This window comes from Neodiprion virginianus, chromosome 3, assembly GCF_021901495.1.
Source record: "Neodiprion virginianus isolate iyNeoVirg1 chromosome 3, iyNeoVirg1.1, whole genome shotgun sequence".
Taxonomy (NCBI): domain Eukaryota; kingdom Metazoa; phylum Arthropoda; class Insecta; order Hymenoptera; family Diprionidae; genus Neodiprion; species Neodiprion virginianus.
The window spans coordinates 27,561,963-27,582,529 of NC_060879.1; the positions used below are offsets into that span (position 1 = coordinate 27,561,963).

General features: G+C 41.9%; 1 protein-coding gene and 1 long non-coding RNA gene across 2 annotated transcripts in view; one reads left to right on the forward strand and one right to left on the reverse strand.

Moving 5' to 3' along the window:
- The window catches only part of LOC124300829 (choline O-acetyltransferase), a 65,484-nt gene that overhangs the window by 11,394 nt on the left and 33,523 nt on the right, over positions 1 to 20,567 (forward strand). The window contains exons 2-3 of the mRNA XM_046755241.1: positions 8,248 to 8,336; positions 17,040 to 17,228. Of these exons, the coding sequence (XP_046611197.1) occupies positions 8,248 to 8,336; positions 17,040 to 17,228 (278 nt within the window). The remainder of the gene's footprint in view (positions 1 to 8,247; positions 8,337 to 17,039; positions 17,229 to 20,567) is intronic.
- Positions 6,319 to 6,997, reverse strand: LOC124300832 (uncharacterized). The gene is made up of 3 exons (XR_006907340.1): positions 6,961 to 6,997; positions 6,570 to 6,688; positions 6,319 to 6,329 (listed from the first exon to the last, which is right to left on the reverse strand). It is a non-coding gene; the product is annotated as an uncharacterized LOC124300832 (long non-coding RNA).

The following is a 20,567-nucleotide window of genomic DNA, read 5'->3' on the forward strand; positions in this document are numbered from 1 at the left end:
AAATTCGGTAGCTGTCAGTCCGCTAATAAAATTTCTCGACTTCCAAGATAAGCGCTCCGTAGTTCCCGGTTCATGTTTACAACAAATAATTTCAATTCGTTTTTCGCGCAACCCCAAATTCGGTAGCTGTCAGTCCGCTGATAAAATTTCTCGACTTCCAGGATAAGCGCTCCGTAGTTCCCGGTTCATGTTTACAATAAATAATTTCAATTCGTTTTTCGCGCAACCCCCAATTCCGTAGCTGTCAGTCCGCTATTAAAATTTCTCGACTTCCAGGATAAACGCTCCGTAGTTCCTGGTTCATGTTTACAATAAATAATTTCAATTCGTTTTTCGCGCAACCCCAAATTCGGTAGCTGTCAGTCCGCTAATAAAATTTCTCGACTTCCATCAACCATTATCGATGGTTGTTCGAGGTGGTTGAAGGTGGTCGGAGGTGGACGAGGAGGAGGACGAGGAGGACGAGGATTTGTGCTGGGTGAGTAACACACTTTTATAATATTTGATGGCAATTGTACTTATATTTCATCTGAAATATTACAAACTTGTCACGTTTACAATAAATTATTTCAATTCATTTTTCGTGCAAGCACATATTCAGTAGCTATGAATAATCTTATACAATTTATTATATTACTAATTAGTCAAATAATATTCTTATAATATTTAATGGCAATTGTACTTATATTTCATCTGAAATATTACAAACTTGTCACGTTTACAATAAATTATTTCAATTCATTTTTCGTGCAAGCACATATTCAGTAGCTATGAATAATCGTATACAATTTATTATATTACTAATTAATCAAATAATATTCTTATAATATTTAATGGCAATTGTAATTATATTTCATCTGAAATATTACAAACTTGTCACATTTACAATGAATTATTTCAATTCATTTTTCGTGCAAGCACATATTTAGTAGCTATGAATAATCTTGTACAATTCATTATATTATTAATTACTTGATTAATTACATTAATCCTTACACAATATTTTTGATGTGTTCCTATACTAAAAATATTCATTACTATTCCAGGTATTACGCGAGGTGGTCGGAGGTGGACGAGGAGAAGGACCAGGTGGACGAGGTGGACGTGGAGGAGGCGGGGTGGGTCGTGGGAGAGGACCTCTCCTCTCCTCAGAGGAGGGGAGGGGGAGGGGCAGGGAAGGGGGAGGGGTAGGCGCGGAGGGGGAAGGGAAGGGAAGGAAAGGGATTGGGAGGGGGTGGGGAAGGGGAAGGGGAAGGGGGAGGGAGGGAGGGCGGGAGGGAGGGAGGGAGGGCGGGAGGGAGGGAGGGAGGGAGGGAAGGCGGGAGGGCGGGGGGGTGTACTGCTCTATTAACTCTAACGGGCTCGCATTGACATCCGTCCTCTACTCTCTCCCTCTCTCCCTCCCTCCCACCCTCCCTCCCGCCCTCCCTCCCTCCCTCTCTCCCTCCCCCTTCCCCTCCCCCTCCCCCTCCCCGTCCCTACCCTTCCCTTCCCTTCCCCCTCCGCGCCCACCTCTCCCCCTTCCCTGCCCCTCCCCCTCCCCTCCTCTGAGGAGAGGAGAGGTCCTCTCCCACGACCCACCCCGCCTCCTCCTCGTCCACCTCGTCCTCCTCCTCGTCCACCTGGTCCTCCTCCTCGTCCACCTGGTCCTCCTCCTCGTCCACCTCCGACCACCTCGCGTAATACCTGGAATAGTAATGAATATTTTTAGTATAGGAACACATCAAAAATATTGTGTAAGGATTAATGTAATTAATCAATTAATTAATAATATAATGAATTGTACAAGATTATTCATAGCTACTAAATATGTGCTTGCACGAAAAATGAATTGAAATAATTTATTGTAAACGTGACAAGTTTGTAATATTTCAGATGAAATATAAGTACAATTGCCATTAAATATTATAAGAATATTATTTGATTAATTAGTAATATAATAAATTGTATAAGATTATTCATAGCTACTGAATATGTGCTTGCACGAAAAATGAATTGAAATAATTTATTGTAAACGTGACAAGTTTGTAATATTTCAGATGAAATATAAGTACAATTGCCATTAAATATTATAAGAATATTATTTGATTAATTAGTAATATAATAAATTGTATAAGATTATTCATAGCTACTGAATATGTGCTTGCACGAAAAATGAATTGAAATAATTTATTGTAAACGTGACAAGTTTGTAATATTTCAGATGAAATATAAGTACAATTGCCATCAAATATTATAAAAGTGTTTTACTCACCCAGCACAAATCCTCGTCCTCCTCGTCCTCCTCCTCGTCCACCTCCGACCACCTTCAACCACCTCGAACAACCATCGATAATGGTTGATGGAAGTCGAGAAATTTTATTAGCGGACTGACAGCTACCGAATTTGGGGTTGCGCGAAAAACGAATTGAAATTATTTATTGTAAACATGAACCAGGAACTACGGAGCGCTTATCCTGGAAGTCGAGAAATTAAAATAGCGGACTGACAGCTACGGAATTTGGGGTTGCGCGAAAAACGAATTGAAATTATTTGTTGTAAACATGAACCGGGAACTACGGAGCGCTTATCTTGGAAGTCGAGAAATTTTATTAGCGGACTGACAGCTACCGAATTTGGGGTTGCGCGAAAAACGAATTGAAATTATTTGTTGTAAACATGAACCGGGAACTACGGAGCGCTTATCCTGGAAGTCGAGAAATTTAAATAGCGGACTGACAGCTACGGAATTTGGGGTTGCGCGAAAAACGAATTGAAATTATTTGTTGTAAACATGAACCGGGAACTACGGAGCGCTTATCTTGGAAGTCGAGAAATTTAAATAGCGGACTGACAGCTACGGAATTTGGGGTTGCGCGAAAAACGAATTGAAATTATTTGTTGTAAACATGAACCGGGAACTACGGAGCGCTTATCTTGGAAGTCGAGAAATTTTATTAGCGGACTGACAGCTACCGAATTTGGGGTTGCGCGAAAAACGAATTGAAATTATTTGTTGTAAACATGAACCGGGAACTACGGAGCGCTTATCCTGGAAGTCGAGAAATTTCATTAGCGGACTGACAGCTACCGAATTTGGGGTTGCGCAAAAAACGAATTGAAATTATTTGTTGTAAACATGAACCGGGAACTACGGAGCGCTTATCTTGGAAGTCGAGAAATTTTATTAGCGGACTGACAGCTACCGAATTTGGGGTTGCGCGAAAAACGAATTGAAATTATTTGTTGTAAACATGAACCGGGAACTACGGAGCGCTTATCCTGGAAGTCGAGAAATTTTATTAGCGGACTGACAGCTACCGAATTTGGGGTTGCGCAAAAAACGAATTGAAATTATTTGTTGTAAACATGAACCGGGAACTACGGAGCGCTTATCTTGGAAGTCGAGAAATTTTATTAGCGGACTGACAGCTACCGAATTTGGGGTTGCGCGAAAAACGAATTGAAATTATTTGTTGTAAACATGAACCGGGAACTACGGAGCGCTTATCCTGGAAGTCGAGAAATTTAAATAGCGGACTGACAGCTACGGAATTTGGGGTTGCGCGAAAAACGAATTGAAATTATTTGTTGTAAACATGAACCGGGAACTACGGAGCGCTTATCCTGGAAGTCGAGAAATTTTATTAGCGGACTGACAGCTACCGAATTTGGGGTTGCGCGAAAAACGAATTGAAATTATTTGTTGTAAACATGAACCGGGAACTACGGAGCGCTTATCCTGGAAGTCGAGAAATTTTATTAGCGGACTGACAGCTACCGAATTTGGGGTTGCGCAAAAAACGAATTGAAATTATTTGTTGTAAACATGAACCGGGAACTACGGAGCGCTTATCTTGGAAGTCGAGAAATTTAAATAGCGGACTGACAGCTACCGAATTTGGGGTTGCGCGAAAAACGAATTGAAATTATTTGTTGTAAACATGAACCGGGAACTACGGAGCGCTTATCCTGGAAGTCGAGAAATTTAAATAGCGGACTGACAGCTACCGAATTTGGGGTTGCGCGAAAAACGAATTGAAATTATTTGTTGTAAACATGAACCGGGAACTACGGAGCGCTTATCCTGGAAGTCGAGAAATTTTATTAGCGGACTGACAGCTACCGAATTTGGGGTTGCGCGAAAAACGAATTGAAATTATTTGTTGTAAACATGAACCGGGAACTACGGAGCGCTTATCCTGGAAGTCGAGAAATTTTATTAGCGGACTGACAGCTACCGAATTTGGGGTTGCGCGAAAAACGAATTGAAATTATGTATTGTAAACGTGAACCGGGAACCACGGAGCGCTTATCCTGGAAGTCGAGTTTCACCGCGTAGCGAACCCGAAGCGCGGGATCCTGGAGGTTGAGAACCCGGTACTCGAAATACGTAGCGGACCCGAAGCGCGGGATCCGGGAGGTTGAGAACCCGTTACTCGAAATTTGCGGAGCGCGACTCTCATCCGTCCGCTCTACTGCGCGGTTGTTTCCCGACTGAGGAATTCGGCTAGCTGATTTTGAATTGGTGACGTCACTTTCTGAACATCCGACATCCAAACTTTGGTTTCGACCTTTAATACTATGTATGATGATGTATGATGTACGTTGTATGATGTATGATGTATGATGTATGATGATATGATATGACGTATAATGATTTCAGTTCTCACATTCCAGACAAGAAATACGCACTTTATCTTTCCTGCTAATTGCAGACTGAAGCGGCTTGGCCCTTCGATCGCCAGGCGTGGACCAAAGATTCATTCTTCAGTTAACGAGTCAGCTAACGAGTCGAAATGTTCTTTGCTCTGAAAATCACGGAAGAAATTCAACTTAACCACGTTAGACTTCTGACGGAAATTTCAACGATTTAAAAAAATGCTGGACTCAATTCTTTGATGCACTGTTCGGACGTAATTTTGCGAGAGAAATTGATTGGGCGCAGTCCCAATGCGCTGCGATCAACGCATCGAAAGCTACAGCCAAAAAACGAGAACCTGAGTTTTCGACATTTTTCAGCAGGTGCTTTTTTGCTCGCCATTTCTTTCCTCTAGGTCCCACGCTCTTTTTGCTGCGTTCAGATATATTCTTCAGTGAACGGGTCGGCTAATAACGCTGCCGTTCTGCGACAGTTGGATGATGAAAAATTTCGCTCGTATCTTTCAAATGTGTGTTAAAATACACTTGAAGTGTTAAGAAGCGTCGTTCTTTCTCTCCCTATCACCTTTCTAGGTCTTTAAATCACTACGCAGCGTTAAATACCGTCTCATATACGAAGCATCCATTTCGTCTCGTTCAGAATTAGCGCATCCGTTATGTATTGCAGTTACTCTGAATTTTTTTCCATCCGAATACTTTTCGAAAAACAATTCCGCTCCTCCACCCAACGCAGATGCTTTACTTGCGACGAGCTAAAACAGCGTTTCGATTCTATGCCTATGAAAATTCAAGATCGAGAGAGCAAATGAAAAGTTGTTGGAATAATTATGAATACTGATGTTATGGAATACATTGAGCGCGCGTTGAATAGAATCCCATTTCGAAATGAATAATTCTTCTCTTTTCATATCATAGCTAATCTAGTAATATAGGTAAATAGGATGGTTGGAGGTGCTCGGAAATGGTAGGAGGTGGTCGGCGCTGGCAGAAGGTGATAGGGGGTGGTCGAAAGTGGCCATTGACGGTCAGAGGTGGCAGGGGGAGGTAGGAGGTGTTCGAAAATGGTAGGACATTTCAAAAGTTAAAGTCGACGATGATCCGGTGCATCAATTTTATCGTTACAGATTTTCTTTTCCCATGAGGCATAGAGTATTCAACAACGATAATGCAGTCCTTAAAATTCATCATTCATCTCTGTCTGGAAAGCTAATTCGCAGAGCGTGGTATTCTATTCTATTTGCATTATTAGAAAAATACCCGTACTCTACATACACTGTTTCTAAACTTTTGCTACATTTGGTTTAATCCCCATGCTTCCACAGCACGAATAGTCGGAAATGTTTTTGATTATCCATAATAAAATAAAAGAAGTAACAAAGCTTAAATTTATTGTTAAAGCTCTAATGAATACATCAAACTGCGGTCGAATCAATTTATTTATTATTTGCACATGACCTCTGTATATTTGATAAATTATTCCTAAATACATTGACACATACGTATTTATAATGAAATATCATGCAATGGGCTGTGTAAACTATAAACTATAATTTCTATCGAATAGCTGCTTTTATGTCAACAGGGCTTTGAGACTCAGTTCCGTTCGTCCTCCTCCTCGTCCACCTCCGACCACCTCCAACAATCGCCAACCACCTCCAACAACCACCGATAACCGTCTCGGGTTATACCTTGAATAGTAATAAATATTCTCAGTATAAGAACACATCAAAATTACTGTGTGAGGATTTATATAATTAATCAATTAATTAATAAAATAATGAATTTTATTAGCGCATTTATAGCTACTGAATTCGTGCTTACACGAAACATTAATTGAAATAATTTATTGTAAACATGACAAATTTAAAAAATTTTAGATAAAATATAATTAACATTGCCACCAAATATTATAAAAATGTTATACTCACCATGCACAAATCCTTGTCCTTCTCCTTGTCCTCCTCCTCGTCCTGCTCGATCAGCCGCAACCACCTCTAACCACCTCCGACCACCTCCAATGACCACCGCTAACCACCTCGGGTTATGTCTTGAATACAAATAAATATTTTTAGTATTAGAACACGTCAAAAATATTGTGTAAGGATTAATATCATTTTTTTATCGACAGATTTCACCAAGAAGATTATGAGAAAATTATAAAAAGTAATAGAACTTTTATTAGCGCATTAAAAGGTACCGAATTTGTGCTTGCGCGAAAAACGAAGTGAAATAATTTATTGTAAACATGACAAGTTTAAAAAATTTCAAATAAAACGTAATTACAATCGCCATTAAATATTATAAATGTGTTTTCCTCACCGTGCAGAAATCCTCGTTCTCCTCGTCTTCCTCGTCCTCGTCCTGGTCCACCTCGATCATCTCCAACCACCGCCAACCACCTCGGGTTATACTTTGAAGACTAATAAATATTTTCAGTATTAGCACACGTCAAAAATATTGTGTAAGGATTAATATAATTTATTTATCGACACATTTTACCAAGAAGTTTATGAGAAAATTATAAGAAATTATAGAAATTTCATTAGCGCATTGATAGCTACTGAATTTGTGCTTCTGCGAAAACTGAATTGAAATAATTCATTATGAACGTGACAAGTTTAATCAGAACTACGAAAAATTAGTCCTGAAGGTCAAAAGTCACCAGGTCAAAACTATCGGTTTGGCTTCAAAGTTAGGACTTTCACACCATCGTAAAATTGGGGTCGCTTCCAAACCTATAACGACAAAGGTTATTGAAAATGTGAGACGCAGGTTATCATAAGCGCAATTATTTATTCAGTGGAGGCTACAACGATTGACAACTTGCGTGATTATGTGTAAGTGCTTGAATAGATATGAATTGAAGTTGAAGATTATGTTTCTAATAAGTTTAAGGATGCCGTTATCACAATGAATGAAGTCTGATACTATTCTTTTTTCTACAAATTTCTGCTATTCCACAAGGTAAGAGCCATTCGGCGAAAAGCTTGCACCATAGCCAAGCCATTGATTTTACACCATAAGGATTTGAAAAAAACTGAGATCTCTTACAAGCCCTCATCGTGCACCTCATGTCAAAGCAACTCCTTGTCGTCGATAAAGAATTATTTCTATCTACAACCTAACTGTTCGCAAAATGAATCCTGTACACGTTGAATTGTGAACTTGTTCTTACGGATCCTCGGATGTTCTACATGCCTTTTTTGAATTCCAGATGATCTGCAATTAGTAGGAAGAGGCTCCAGCGAGTAGATTCTGAAACAGAAAGTTTTTACTCTTCAAAAAAACGCTAGAAACGAAGGTTAACTCGTTTGAATATTTTTTCGATTTCATATCCGATAATACCCATATTTCGCAAAATCTATATAACTTTATCTTACACCGTACAACGTAATTTACGATACTCAAGTGAACAAGATGTGTGTTATGCCAAGCTGTTGGTACAACTCGCGTTCGAAATGGAATAAGATTCACGATTACAGACAAGCCTCTTGCATACGACAGTTGCGTGAGTCAAAATGCACAATCGTTTAAATTCCCACATCACCGACGTATAGTTAAAAATGAAAACCATTCGTAAATCATAAGGTATCTCATTTGTTGCAGAGGGATGGCGAGATTCAGTGCTGGGGGCTCCGCGTCGACTTCTTGTGTCTCTTGGCAGCTTTTCAAGAACCGCGTCACCAAGCCCAGCGGTAAGAAATTTGCCCGTATAATAATTATTCATGAAAAGAAGATTGAATGAACTTTAGCGTATGAAAACGATCCGCGACATGCTCTGAATGGGCTTTGGGATACAGGAGAATGGAAAAGGTGCAGGCTACAAGACGCTAAGTTGTCAGGGAAACAAGAAATTCAATACTGCACCGATGCCAGTTCAACTCCATAAAACCTTCCCATACCCCTCTAAATTTTGGCCACACTATGGCCAACATCTTCAGTTACTTCATACCCACACCGAGCGTATTTCTACATGCACATACGTCTTCGCAGATACTTTGAAGGAAATTTCATTATAACCGTCTGAAATTCGCACCCCGACGTTATTCGAGTCATGTGTGTGGGGGGAAGGCTCAGCGGGAGTTCAGGAAGGTCTGAGGGGTCAGAGGGTTCTATCGAAACTCGCGAGGCTCTGGGATCTTTGGGGGCTCCAAAGTTTCGCGTTGGCAAAGCTAAAGCCAGCGTTAAGGCGAACCAACTCTGGTTTCGAACGAAGGCGGTTTATATCGCTCGAGTTTGATACATCGACGGGGAATTTTGTTCCTTTTATTTTTTTCCTGCTTGCTCAACTGCTTCTAGAAAGATTGTTCACCTGCTTCTCGACTCATAATTTATATGGGAAGCAAAAGTTGAGGCGGACAAAAAATAACTTTCAAGAATATGAATAATTTAGACTGGGAAAAAATTTGATATGGGGGTTCTTGATGGCACCCCGAATGTACGTCGTTTCCATATTCAACCCTCGAGCCAAACTATCTTAGATCTGACATTTCTAAATATCTTCATGCCCAAGGGCAAGAGACCCTTTTCGTGCATTTGCATGTACATCAGGGCCAGTTCTGCCCCAGGGGACTCTGCGAAGGGGAGACCCATTTAGCTATCATAAATTCGGTCTGAAAATAAAAAAAAAAAATGAAATAAAATAAAAAAAAAAAAAAACACGAATAGGTTAGCTTGGGTTATAGCCAGAGTTGTAAAACTTCATATCTTGCATCTAGGTAAAAGCATAGGTGATTGAGATGTGTCTATGTACAAGTGTTCGGGTACTTTATACACACCGAGAGTAGTATAAATAAAACGCGAATACGGATGAATAACGAATAAAAACAATGAGATTCCAAATAAAATGTTGCGAATTAACGTCAACTGAACAAATTTTGGTAATCATTTGCACTAATGTTGATGCTTCAAAAATTGACTGGCTGTGGTACCGTAAAACCCAAACTATATATGTACAAAGGGTACAGTTTCTCTCAAATCGTACCTACTTACCGGTAAAGGCGCTTATTGTTAAAATGTGCCTAGTTGTACAAAAAAGTTACTGTACAACTCTGGTTTCAGCATAATCGACTACTTACCGCGTCTCTATTTTCCCCAACTAGAGGGACAACTTATGCAGTGCCCGATGTAACTGCCATAGCAATAAACTGAAACTGAAACTGCAACTCAAAGGCAACTTGAGCCAAAGCTTATCTGATTATAAGACTGACAGTTCTGCTAAAAGTTATTTGAAAAAGTATTCTTTCCAAGAGATGGTAGGCATTGTCTTGTATGGGCATTAGGCACGGTTTGACGAGCAACGCGTTCACTTGTTCTAACCGAACGCCTCGAGGGTGTTCCCCCCTTGTTCGGACACCCATCGGGATAACTTAATCTAATCCAGCCTAATCTCACTCGAGTTCGCGGTCCAGAAAAGGGCGTTCGGTCTGCGATGCGTCGTTTTATAAACCCGTTCGACGGATGGTCTAGCAGCGTCATGATTCGACCATAAATAAGGCAATATCTCGACTTCTGATAGCGGCTAATTTATTTATGAAACGAAGGGTCGGTCGCGGCGTGAGTCACGTGCCATCTGCCGTTCTGCGTTCATTATGATACATGATTTGCTATCACAACACAGCGGGTCGGTTGGTACCGTATAGTCTCTACAGCCATTCCGAGTAATGACTGATGCTTTTTCTAAGTTACAACCCTCAGCTCATTAATTGCCTTATTGCGTGTTCGTTTACTCGAAAACTGATTGCGACAGAATAATGTTAAGTGTGACAGAAAATTGTCGAATCTTTTCACTGGTTTAACCAGTACTGAGCAGTCGCTATTGCTTATTAGGAATCCATTGATAAATGTTGAAGGTCTGATGTCGAATGAACGCTTGGTAATGCTTTATACCGATGTGAAAATTTTCAGCAGTGTTTAGTCGTTGTAATCGTTGCAAATTGCATTTCTTCATACAAGAAAATTAAAACTCTATGAAAATTAGACACGGTGGGCTGGACATGTGGGTATTTTCCCTTAGACTGTAACCTAATCACTAAATGGACCAGGGTTCAAATGGTTGCGGCAACTGACATATCCATACATTTGCAAAAGCGCGCGGCGCGCTTTGAAGTTACCCGTTGGTTCATCTCTTAGTGATATTTACCGAAGGGCGATGGGCGCGTGCAGAGCCTTGGATTACGTATAACGTTCAGGCAGCGCGTGTGCAATTACAGAGAGACATGGGGGGAGTCGGTACGTTCACTGTATCGGTTGACTTATTGGTTGGGTTAGGGTGAACGCGAGTTCATCGATGAAAATACATTTTTCGCTTGTTCACACAGGCGTTGGCTTTGGGAAATCCTCAGCAAAAATTCAGACTCTGCGGCATGCAGCATGGCGAGAGAATTTCTGTAAGATTGTTCAAGATCGTCTTCGTGAGTCAGAAACCTGGGATCCAGAATTCATGCACGAGAGGGTTCAGAGCCAGATCGAAACCGATTGTTAATGGTCGGTTAAATTCATCCCGCCCCTCGACCTCTTTTTCCTTAGCACGCACGTATTTCCCCCAGCATAATACGGAGGCCTCCGACACTTCCACATTCACACGTACAATGTACGTCAATGTACACATGTGAAGCGCGTGAGGAATCCCCGGAGAATAAAACGGAAGTGCAAGAAGTTGGGCAGTTGATTAGAGTTGCAGGTCACGCAACGGCCGATATTGATCACGAGAAATTTTGTCTAGATAGATCTCTAGCTCCAGATGAAACGAAGCAAGTGTATTTAGTGGTTCCGCAGCGATATATCTTCCGACCTTCCGCCGGTTTAACATTTTCCTCTTTCTGAAATGAATTTAATCTGACATCTGACACGATACAAAATTAACGTACACGTCCGACTAACTTCATTACTCACTGCTCTCTGCAATGCTCTCAGTCTCAAATGTGAAATAAAAGTGTAAGAATATTGAATAGAATTTCTTTTTTGCGTTATACAGTTGAATATTCGTAATTTTCAACTACGCAACATTTCCGCTATTATTTTGTTGGACGAACTCGTACTATCGTCGACACTACCCAATTCCTCAAGCAACAAGTTAAGTGAAAACTACGTTGGTACGTGAACCTAAACAAACCAGGAACGTGTAATAATTCTTCTTGATGGTGCATGAAATTCCATCTCCTCGGCAAAAGTTGTAAAGAACAAAGAGAAAGTTTCTGGTATAAGGTACCATCTGTATTCGTACAATTTTCAAAGGAGATGGAGAGATGATGAAAAGATATCAGGATAGCCTTGAAAATCCATTGTGTATTGATCAGCTAATTGTTACCAAAAGGGTATAATTTTCGATCGAATTGTGGATATCTAGCAATGACATTCATAAAAGGTTGACCCTTATTGCCAAGCAGGAAATCTCTATTGTTTCATATGTGCCCGGAAAACATTGAGTTGCCTTTACAGTGCTAAAATTAAAAGCAAGTTTACGCAAAGCATTGTTAGGTAAAATCGCCAGATAATAAACGCCAATCAGGAAATGATCGCAAGTTTGAAATATTAATATGTTGTAACGTTCAACTTACTGTACATTCATTCACAGTACTGTACGACGTCCGCTGTAATTGAACATTCATGAAGACTCAGACTTGCGTATGCCGGACCGGGGGGAAATCATTTCTAAAAACAAGAAACTTGTGAGAGATGAGTTTTACCAGACGAACGATTCAGTTGCCAGTCATAAAAGTGGAAGTGAAAGAATATACGAAATGAGAATATTTTTGGGCAGTATTATCTTTGCATAAGTATACAAATGTATCTGTTGAACCATCCGGTTCGGTTTACACCATTAGTAATCCGGCACCGAAACAGAAAGGAATCACTTTGTTTTCGTATCAGATTTCTATCCATTAACTTTTATTTCGTAACCTATACCATCTTTGTCGTGCACTAAATATTCAGCGAAACCTGCTGCTTCTGTAAAAATTAACTTTCATGTCAGTTTTCCACTTTTTAAATGTCATGTAATACGAATTAGATGCGATTTCAAGGGGTCACGAATTATCATCATTGCACACGTGATATGTATTTTCTCACCCCGAGATGTTCCCTGTGTTATGTGAAAAGCGGACACGACGAAATGACATTTTCAGAAGTCAAGTACTCGAACGTTGGTTGAACTTCAAGTATCACCGCAGAATCTCTCGAACCCATGGTTGAGGAGTTTAAAGGGGAAGATTCAGGATGCAAAGTGATTTCTCCCAGTCGACTTGAACTCAATTTGAGCACGAGCAGAGCAGCTCGACCGTCCAAAAAACGTTGGATTGAAAATGGAAAAATCTGTTATCCGAAATCATTTATTTAAGCCTAAGACTCAAGTTCCCTACGAACCGCAAGTTTACGCATCAAAATTTTAACCGTGAGTTCAGTTGACTCTCGAAATTAATTTCCTGCCATAAGTTGTTGATAAATTTTTTCTCCCGAAAGCTTCGACGCGACTAAGAGGGCAGCTTTTTTACACATCAAAAAAGAGCCTCGCCTCCAACATCAGCGGCCGGTAACAACGTCAAAGCTTTGCACCATCGATAGCGAATGATCCGGTGGTACAAAGAGGAGTTAGTTAACGTCAAAAAGTTGGAGTACGCGGACTTGAATAAATTGGCACACGGCCGGGTCAAGTTCTGGGTCGACTCATTAGGAACACGAGAAGGTGGTACGCCCGGGATGGATCGGCGCCCTCGCGAACCCGTGAACCCGGCCGCGAGTCCTGCTGCACCCCCTAGGCTCTCCAATTACGTTTGGCTGGTGCGGAGAAGCGGAGGCGCACCCTCCCTCAATCCTCCTCACCCTCCAGCGTCGATTCTCGCCCGCTCACCCGGGCCTTCCGATGTTTGCACAAAGAGTTAGCACGCTCCTGGGTTCCCAAACACAACCATAATTGCTTCGCTCCGCTGCACGTTACTAATGCACCCGACCGAGTTCGTTTGTCCGCCAGCGTCTCTTGCCGTTAGTTTATTTAGTTTACTCTCGTTTTCGCGTCCCGCTAGACGGCCTATCGTTCATCGCGTTTCGAAGAACTTTTCTTTGTTTCAAGCCGGACAAGAAACTCCGTTCGTGAAACTAAAATCTGAAAGGAAAATAATCCCGAAGAGCGAGGGTTGACGGTTCACTGTCACTTGTCAAACGGCGCGGGTAGAAATGCCGGGGGTATAGAATACAGGGTGGAAATCTCTGTAGGTTTTGCAAGTGTAAACGTAGTTTGATCACTCCACCTGGCGGCCGCAATTGCTTCGGGCTTTACGGCGAACTTTGTACTCTGGAAAATTAAGTTCTCCGCGCTTTTTGCAATTACCAGAAAATACCTTTCCCAGACTACCGAGAAGATTGTCGTCTCCGTACTCGAGTGTTTCGAGAGAAACATCGTGCACCACGACACTCGCCCCGAGAGTTTGCTCTCTGACAATGAGTCCCATAAATCTCACGATGGTACCCGTGTCTTTGGCGTACAAGGAAACATCCTTCCGGTTTTCGTATCACTTTGTTGGAAAACGCGATTTGAAACTCCGATTTTGACTCGAGTATATCTGGTATAGTAGCTCATGGGAAATTAGGTGCAATTTCATAGTGACTGGTATCCAAGTTTCATGGTGTAGAATTTTAGAATCGTTGTAAATAAAATTTGAGTCAATACGAATTACTGAAAAGATAAACCGGCATTAACCCTTGATACGTATACTGTAAGAAAAATGTGGTGCGTACTTCCGCAGACCATGTTATGATGTCAATCTGACACCACCTGATGTCGAATTAAAGATCTTACCGGAATAACTCACACCAGTCAATCTTGGACAATTTTACCACCACCATTTTTCCAAGTGTGCCGATCTAGGAAATAAACAGGAATTTACGGACTATTGGAAAAGATAGATTTTCCATCTACACCACAGTGACAGAGATGATGAATCTGCTTCCATCCCCATCCGTATATTTTTCGTTCACTTTATCCCATTGCCCGACACCTTGCTCGACAGAGACTCCCACCAGACCGCAGCGGTATGCAAACATTATAAGGGTGTGCAGACGGGGTTGGTGAAGACACGTTTGTAGATGGGGAATAGAGGGCTGAAGCTGGCAACGCTGGCGAGGCTAGCAGCGCCATCGAGAGGGTGGGCGGCTTGGAGTGTTACTAATTGGAGGGGTGCCGAGGGACAACCTTGTTATCTCTTAATTGCTACAAGCCCCGTATACTGTTTTGCATTGATAAGAACGATGCCGGTGTTCGTAAGCTTGCCTTATCTCTTATTGCGGTGGTCTGCAATCGCGTCGTCGGGGTGACATCTATTGCACAAAAATAAGTCCCGTTGTTTTCCCTGACCCATCCGTTCCGCCGGGCAAGTGCCTACCCGTGCAGGATAACATTCACGGCCCCTCCTTGAATGGCACCAGCGTAGACCAATAGCTCGTTTTTTCCCGACCAGGGGGTCGAAATGCCGCGTTCGGTGTTTATTTACCGTGTTTGTTTCACGTCCCCGGTGCCCGTACAGATGTTGTTTGAATTCATATTCCGAATGCATCGGTGGCTTTCGTCAAAGGCCCTCGTTTGCTTCATTCAATAATAATTAATTCGACGTCCGTCAACTCCATTCGGAATTACCGAATTCGAAGTAATTGCCCTCGACGACTGTGTGATTCCAAATGCGAAACGACTGCTCCATCGAAGCCCGACTAATTAGAAGAGGATGTCTTTTTTTCTCTCACTTTTGAATACAGCGAATTACACTTCATCTTTCTCCATTGTCCCATGCGCCATATCTATACACAGCTTCCGGCAGAAGATTTTGCAAAGTTTTTTCAGGAGTGTATTTGACACGCAAAGCACAACAGAAACGTAATAAAATTTGTTTTTTGAAAAAGGAGGTGCAAGTCGTTCCTTTCGTGGTATACCGAAAGATATTTGCAATAGAAAACTCGAAATAACATTCTGCATTTCGAATGTATATGATTAAAATGAAACCACTTCCAATGTTCCTCGATTCTCGTATCTGGACGCGGTTCGATTCGCAAGTGGTACGAAAAGGAGATCTGGAAGTGCGTTAGTGAACTCGAAAACTACCTTTCGGAGCAACGATACAACCGTAAAAGACTAAATCTCTCGCAGTGCTCGTCCTTCAGCCATCGCAACCCCCGTGCACGTTGCGGATACAGGCTGACATATACGCGTGCAAGTGTCGTGTCGATGTAAATCCACTGACGGAATGGATATAGGCTGGGCGTGCGAGAGGTCGTTAGCAAGTTTCGAGCGGTGCATAGCAATGAGCTCGAAACCTCTTGGGAACAGGGACACCCGGTAGGTTACTACGGATGTATGTATACCTATACCTGCACGTTACAGGGCGCAACAACGATAGGCCATGCCAAAAGAAATCGGAATGAAATCCACAATGCCGTCAGCTGACTCATGGCGGAAAAATCGAGATCACGGATTCGAATTGCGAGTTGAATTCGAATCGGGCGTAATCGGATTCTCAATTTCGGTTCAGCTTGGGAGTGAAAATTAATATAAACGAGAATTTATGAACATGCTTTCGTCGCAAAATGTCATAACGCTCTGCGGACAATGAGCTTAGCAAGTAAACTTGTAATTAAAATTTTATTTTTTTCACGTAATATGAATCAATGGAATATTAGAACGAAAGAATAACTGTTCCGTTACACGTTGACGAACACTCGGTGACTTCGCCCTTGTAGGACGTCCCTGTTGGTCTTGTTAGGTTGTCAGAGGGGGTTCTGATCAACCAAGCGCACCAACCCTCTCGGACACGCTTCGTTTCTCAATTGATTCTTTATTTTACAATTGACAGAGTCGGCTAAGGGCCAAGCTATAAAGAACGTTCACGAATATCGATTTCTTTCAAAACTGAATTTGAAATACGTAGAAAAAGCAGGAGCATTCTCCAAATCGTTTTTCACTCTTTTCGCCTAATTTTCTCTTCGAAACAGCGAAGTTCGTCAGGTTTTAAAAATTCTGTTCTATTTCTGCCTTCAGGTAAATCCAAGCAAACTCTAAACTTTCAAAAAATTCGTACAGTCTCGGTTGTGCAAATGTCAGTGCTCCCAATTACCGCACTTTCACTATCTACAGGATTCCCATTTCGCCAGTAGTTGGCGTGTAGAAGTTAACAGGTTTACCGTCACTAGCCTTTGAAGTCTCGTCTGAATATCCGGTTCATGCTCGAATAGGAAATTCCTGTGAGACCGAAGACGGAAATGGTTCTTTCTTCAGAGAATCGCTCTGATACCGCAGTAACTGGAAGACTTGAATAATTCAAGGACCCGGATAGACTCGTTACACGTTATACCTTCCCATACTCGAACGAAATGTGCATACACTCGTAATTCCATGCACATAATATAACTTGTTGCAGAAGGAAGATCTACCAAAGCTCCCGGTACCGGACCTCGAATCTACTATGCAAAAATACCTCGCCCAGGTCGAAGTGATCGCCCCGAAGTGTTGGGAGAAGACCCAATCTATAGTGAAAAGTTTTTTGGCAGGACCTGGTCCCAAGCTTCAGCAACGCCTGTTGGATCGTAGAGAGCAGACGATAAATTGGGTGAGTTTGAAACTACGTTACAGATACACTTTCATACCGCCGAACGGCTTGAATACATACATAATTCGTTCGTCCACGAATCCCCGTAACATTGAATTCAAGTTACCATTGAACGATATTCAATGGTTCCTTAAAAGATCACATGCTTAATTCCCGAATTGATTTTAACTCTTTCTAGTGCAGGTTCCGAGCTTTAAAATAGATCCTCAGGGCTGTTCATCTCTGTGATGAGTCTTGTTGTTGGAATTTGAAAGATGCTACTACCGGTGATTTTGAATTTGAAGTATGTCGAAAGTGATAATTTTCTAAACGTGAGCGTCACTGCTTGTGACGTATCTCGCTGCTAAGAGAGAAAAGATTAAATATTCAGGAAGAATTGAGATGGAACGGAATGAAAGAAAAAAATACGAGCTATGACTAAGTGGCACAACAGCATTTTCGTTTCAGCCGTTCCCAAGAGATTCTCCCGCCAGCCTCATCCACCTTGTCCTCCTGCCTCTTGCCTCCTGCCCCATGGCTGACTCCGGGACCCCCTCGCTCCCTCGGGATCTATGCTATGCATAGGGCACTATACGCCGTACGTCTCATCCCGTAAACCTCCGTTGAAGACATAAATAAATAAATAAATGGATTTAGTACGTGCACCGAGCGTTTCCCATTCGACGAACAAAGCGAGCTTGGAAAATAGGCGCGGTCTGAACTTTGATCCTTGGTAGGAAGCAGTCGCCGCATCAGAGATTACACGAGTAACGCGATTTCCTCAAAATTAGCAGAGTTTAATTGGACAGTTCACTCGCTTTGGAGGTAAGGTTGACGAAGTCAACCGGAAACATCCCTCAAATTTTACATCAACCGCATAACGCCGGCCTAGAGAACCTCTAAATACGTTACGTCCTGAGCTTTATCTTTAAGTTGAGAAGCTTTCCGTATTCACCGGGTATTTCTCTTTTTTGTTTTTTTGTTCTTGTTTTTTTTTTTTCTTGTTCAGCACTCGTAAAAATAGCTGTCGGTACAGGGCTGAGGAATAGCAGAAAATAAAATTGCAAGCGATTCAAGAAGTGTCAAGAGGGAAGGAAATATATTTTACGAAGATTGGCCCTGCCTTTGTGCCTCCGCTCAGTGGATTGCGGGGGCCGAATAGTCTGTCTGCCCGTGAAGCGAAGAGGCGAAAAAGTATTTCGATTTCCCGAGATCGAGGCGACAACCCGGACAACATCAACTCCAAGTTTACCCGTAGTTACACATGTATTGAACGAGTGTTGCAACGGAACGAAAATTTTTTATGTACTTTTCATCAAGTGGCTTTTCCTTCCAATATCGCTCGTTTGAAAATTTGGGGTGATCTCTTTTCGATCCGTTAAGTAGGTATAAAACGCTCGAAGCGATCAGGAAAACAGGGGTTTGAGGAGAGTATTTTTAGCTTATCTCGCGTTTTCGTATTTTAAATTTCGATCGCAAGTTTTAATTGCATTTCAAACGCAGAGGAAACCTCGAACAAAGTACGAATGAGATCAGAGCTGAATAATAGAGGCTTCAATGATATTTCCCACAGCGCCGCAGGGCACCGCAAAATTAACTTACCACCCAGCGGTGCGTATATCAGCCTTGTACAAAAAGAGCGCCTACCCAGCAGACTATATTAAACATCTCAACACAGTCGGGTATTTTACTTTAGCTTTTTACAGCGAACGAAGGAAAAGAGAACATTATTTTTCGATTTAGATCGTTATGCGAACTTGAAATAAAATATTTAAACACGCTATTTCTGAGTTAAAAAATAGCCCCACAAGTTTGAATTAACTTAGATTCGGAGTTTTGGACTTTTTCTCTTCACACTGTTCGGTATTGACGTTTTCAATGAAGAAAAAACAAGGGACAAGAGTCGGGACGCTTGTACTTACACTTTGATTACCTGAATAAAATTCTACGTATGTTCAGAATCGTTAATTATAACCACGAGTTTTTGGTAAGGATTTAAAAAAAAAAAGTGTTGCTTCGGTATGTATGTTCTTTCATTACAGACATTAATACCGATTACTTTCCTTTGGGGAACACATGTCATTGAAAATATTTAATTATACGTCAACTGAAACCATTCTTGATTACTGATTAAATTACCCAGAATGAATGCCGTGTCAAAATGAAAATTAAACAACCAACAATGTTAGTAGCTACTTTAATGAGGAGATGGCTCATCGCTCGCCAAAATCCGCGGATAACCGTGTAATAAATATTGAATAAAAAGCGAAGTTTCACCTGACAAAACCCCCTTAATAAGCTCACGGCCTCCATCGAACTGGATTCCATTGTCTCTCGCTTCAAAGAGAGTTATCTACCTCCTCGTACATTCGCGCTCGCTTATGGTATGTAGTATACGTGCGGATACGTGACAGCGGACACCCCCGTGGTGAAACAGCAGAGGGAGTGAGCCAATAAACCTTTACAGAGCTTACCAGAGGCGGGAGGCTGCAGGCGTTGCGCAAGCATTGTTGTCATTCTTGAAAGCTTCCTTTACTTTTTTGCAAAATAACTCAGCAGCTCGTCCCGGTTGCCGGTCCCGAGGAAAGTGTAGATAAAAATAGCCCGATGCACTTTCCGTTAAATTATTTCAACGAAGTCGGAGCACTCATCTTTACGGCTTATAAGGAAAGGTCGCGCGTTAGGACGGGTTGTTTTCAATAGAAAATGCTGACAAATTCTTCAGTAAGAATAAAGTGCGAACTTGTTTTCGACATTTTTTTCCTATTCTCTTTTCTTTTGAGCAAAGATTACGTCAAATGTTTTTTGTTGAAATCGGTGTATCCTATCGGGTGACCTCTCCTTGTTAGTCAGTCGCACTGCACCACACATAACTACCACCATGAACCAAGGCCTAACGTGATTCCGGATCGCAAGGCGATCCAATAACGAATTGGAGTCATCCTCGTCGGAGCCGAGGATCGGTCCAAGGCTAGGATCGAAGCGGCAAATCCAATAGAGCCATTCCTCTGGGGATTTACTCCTTGGACTCAAGTTCGTTTGCCGGAGCGATAGGGCCATGGGTAACTCCATAACGCGTTGCCAAACTTTCCTGACGGTTCCCCCGAGGACCCTTTCCCTCCTGTCCCTTTTCTAGCTCCCTTCGCTCCTTCGAGGATGCTCCTGCAAGGAACGCGGGACGGAACCGGAGGTGTCACAAAAGCGCGACGTGGCCTTCTCCTTTTTTAATGAAAACGCAGTTCGTTGACTGTAAACCTGAACCAGGAAGAACGGAACTTTACGGATGCCTGGACTCCTGGTCAGGGAATACATCCGCTTATCTAGTTCGAATCTGATTATGAACGATTCCATCGTTATTCA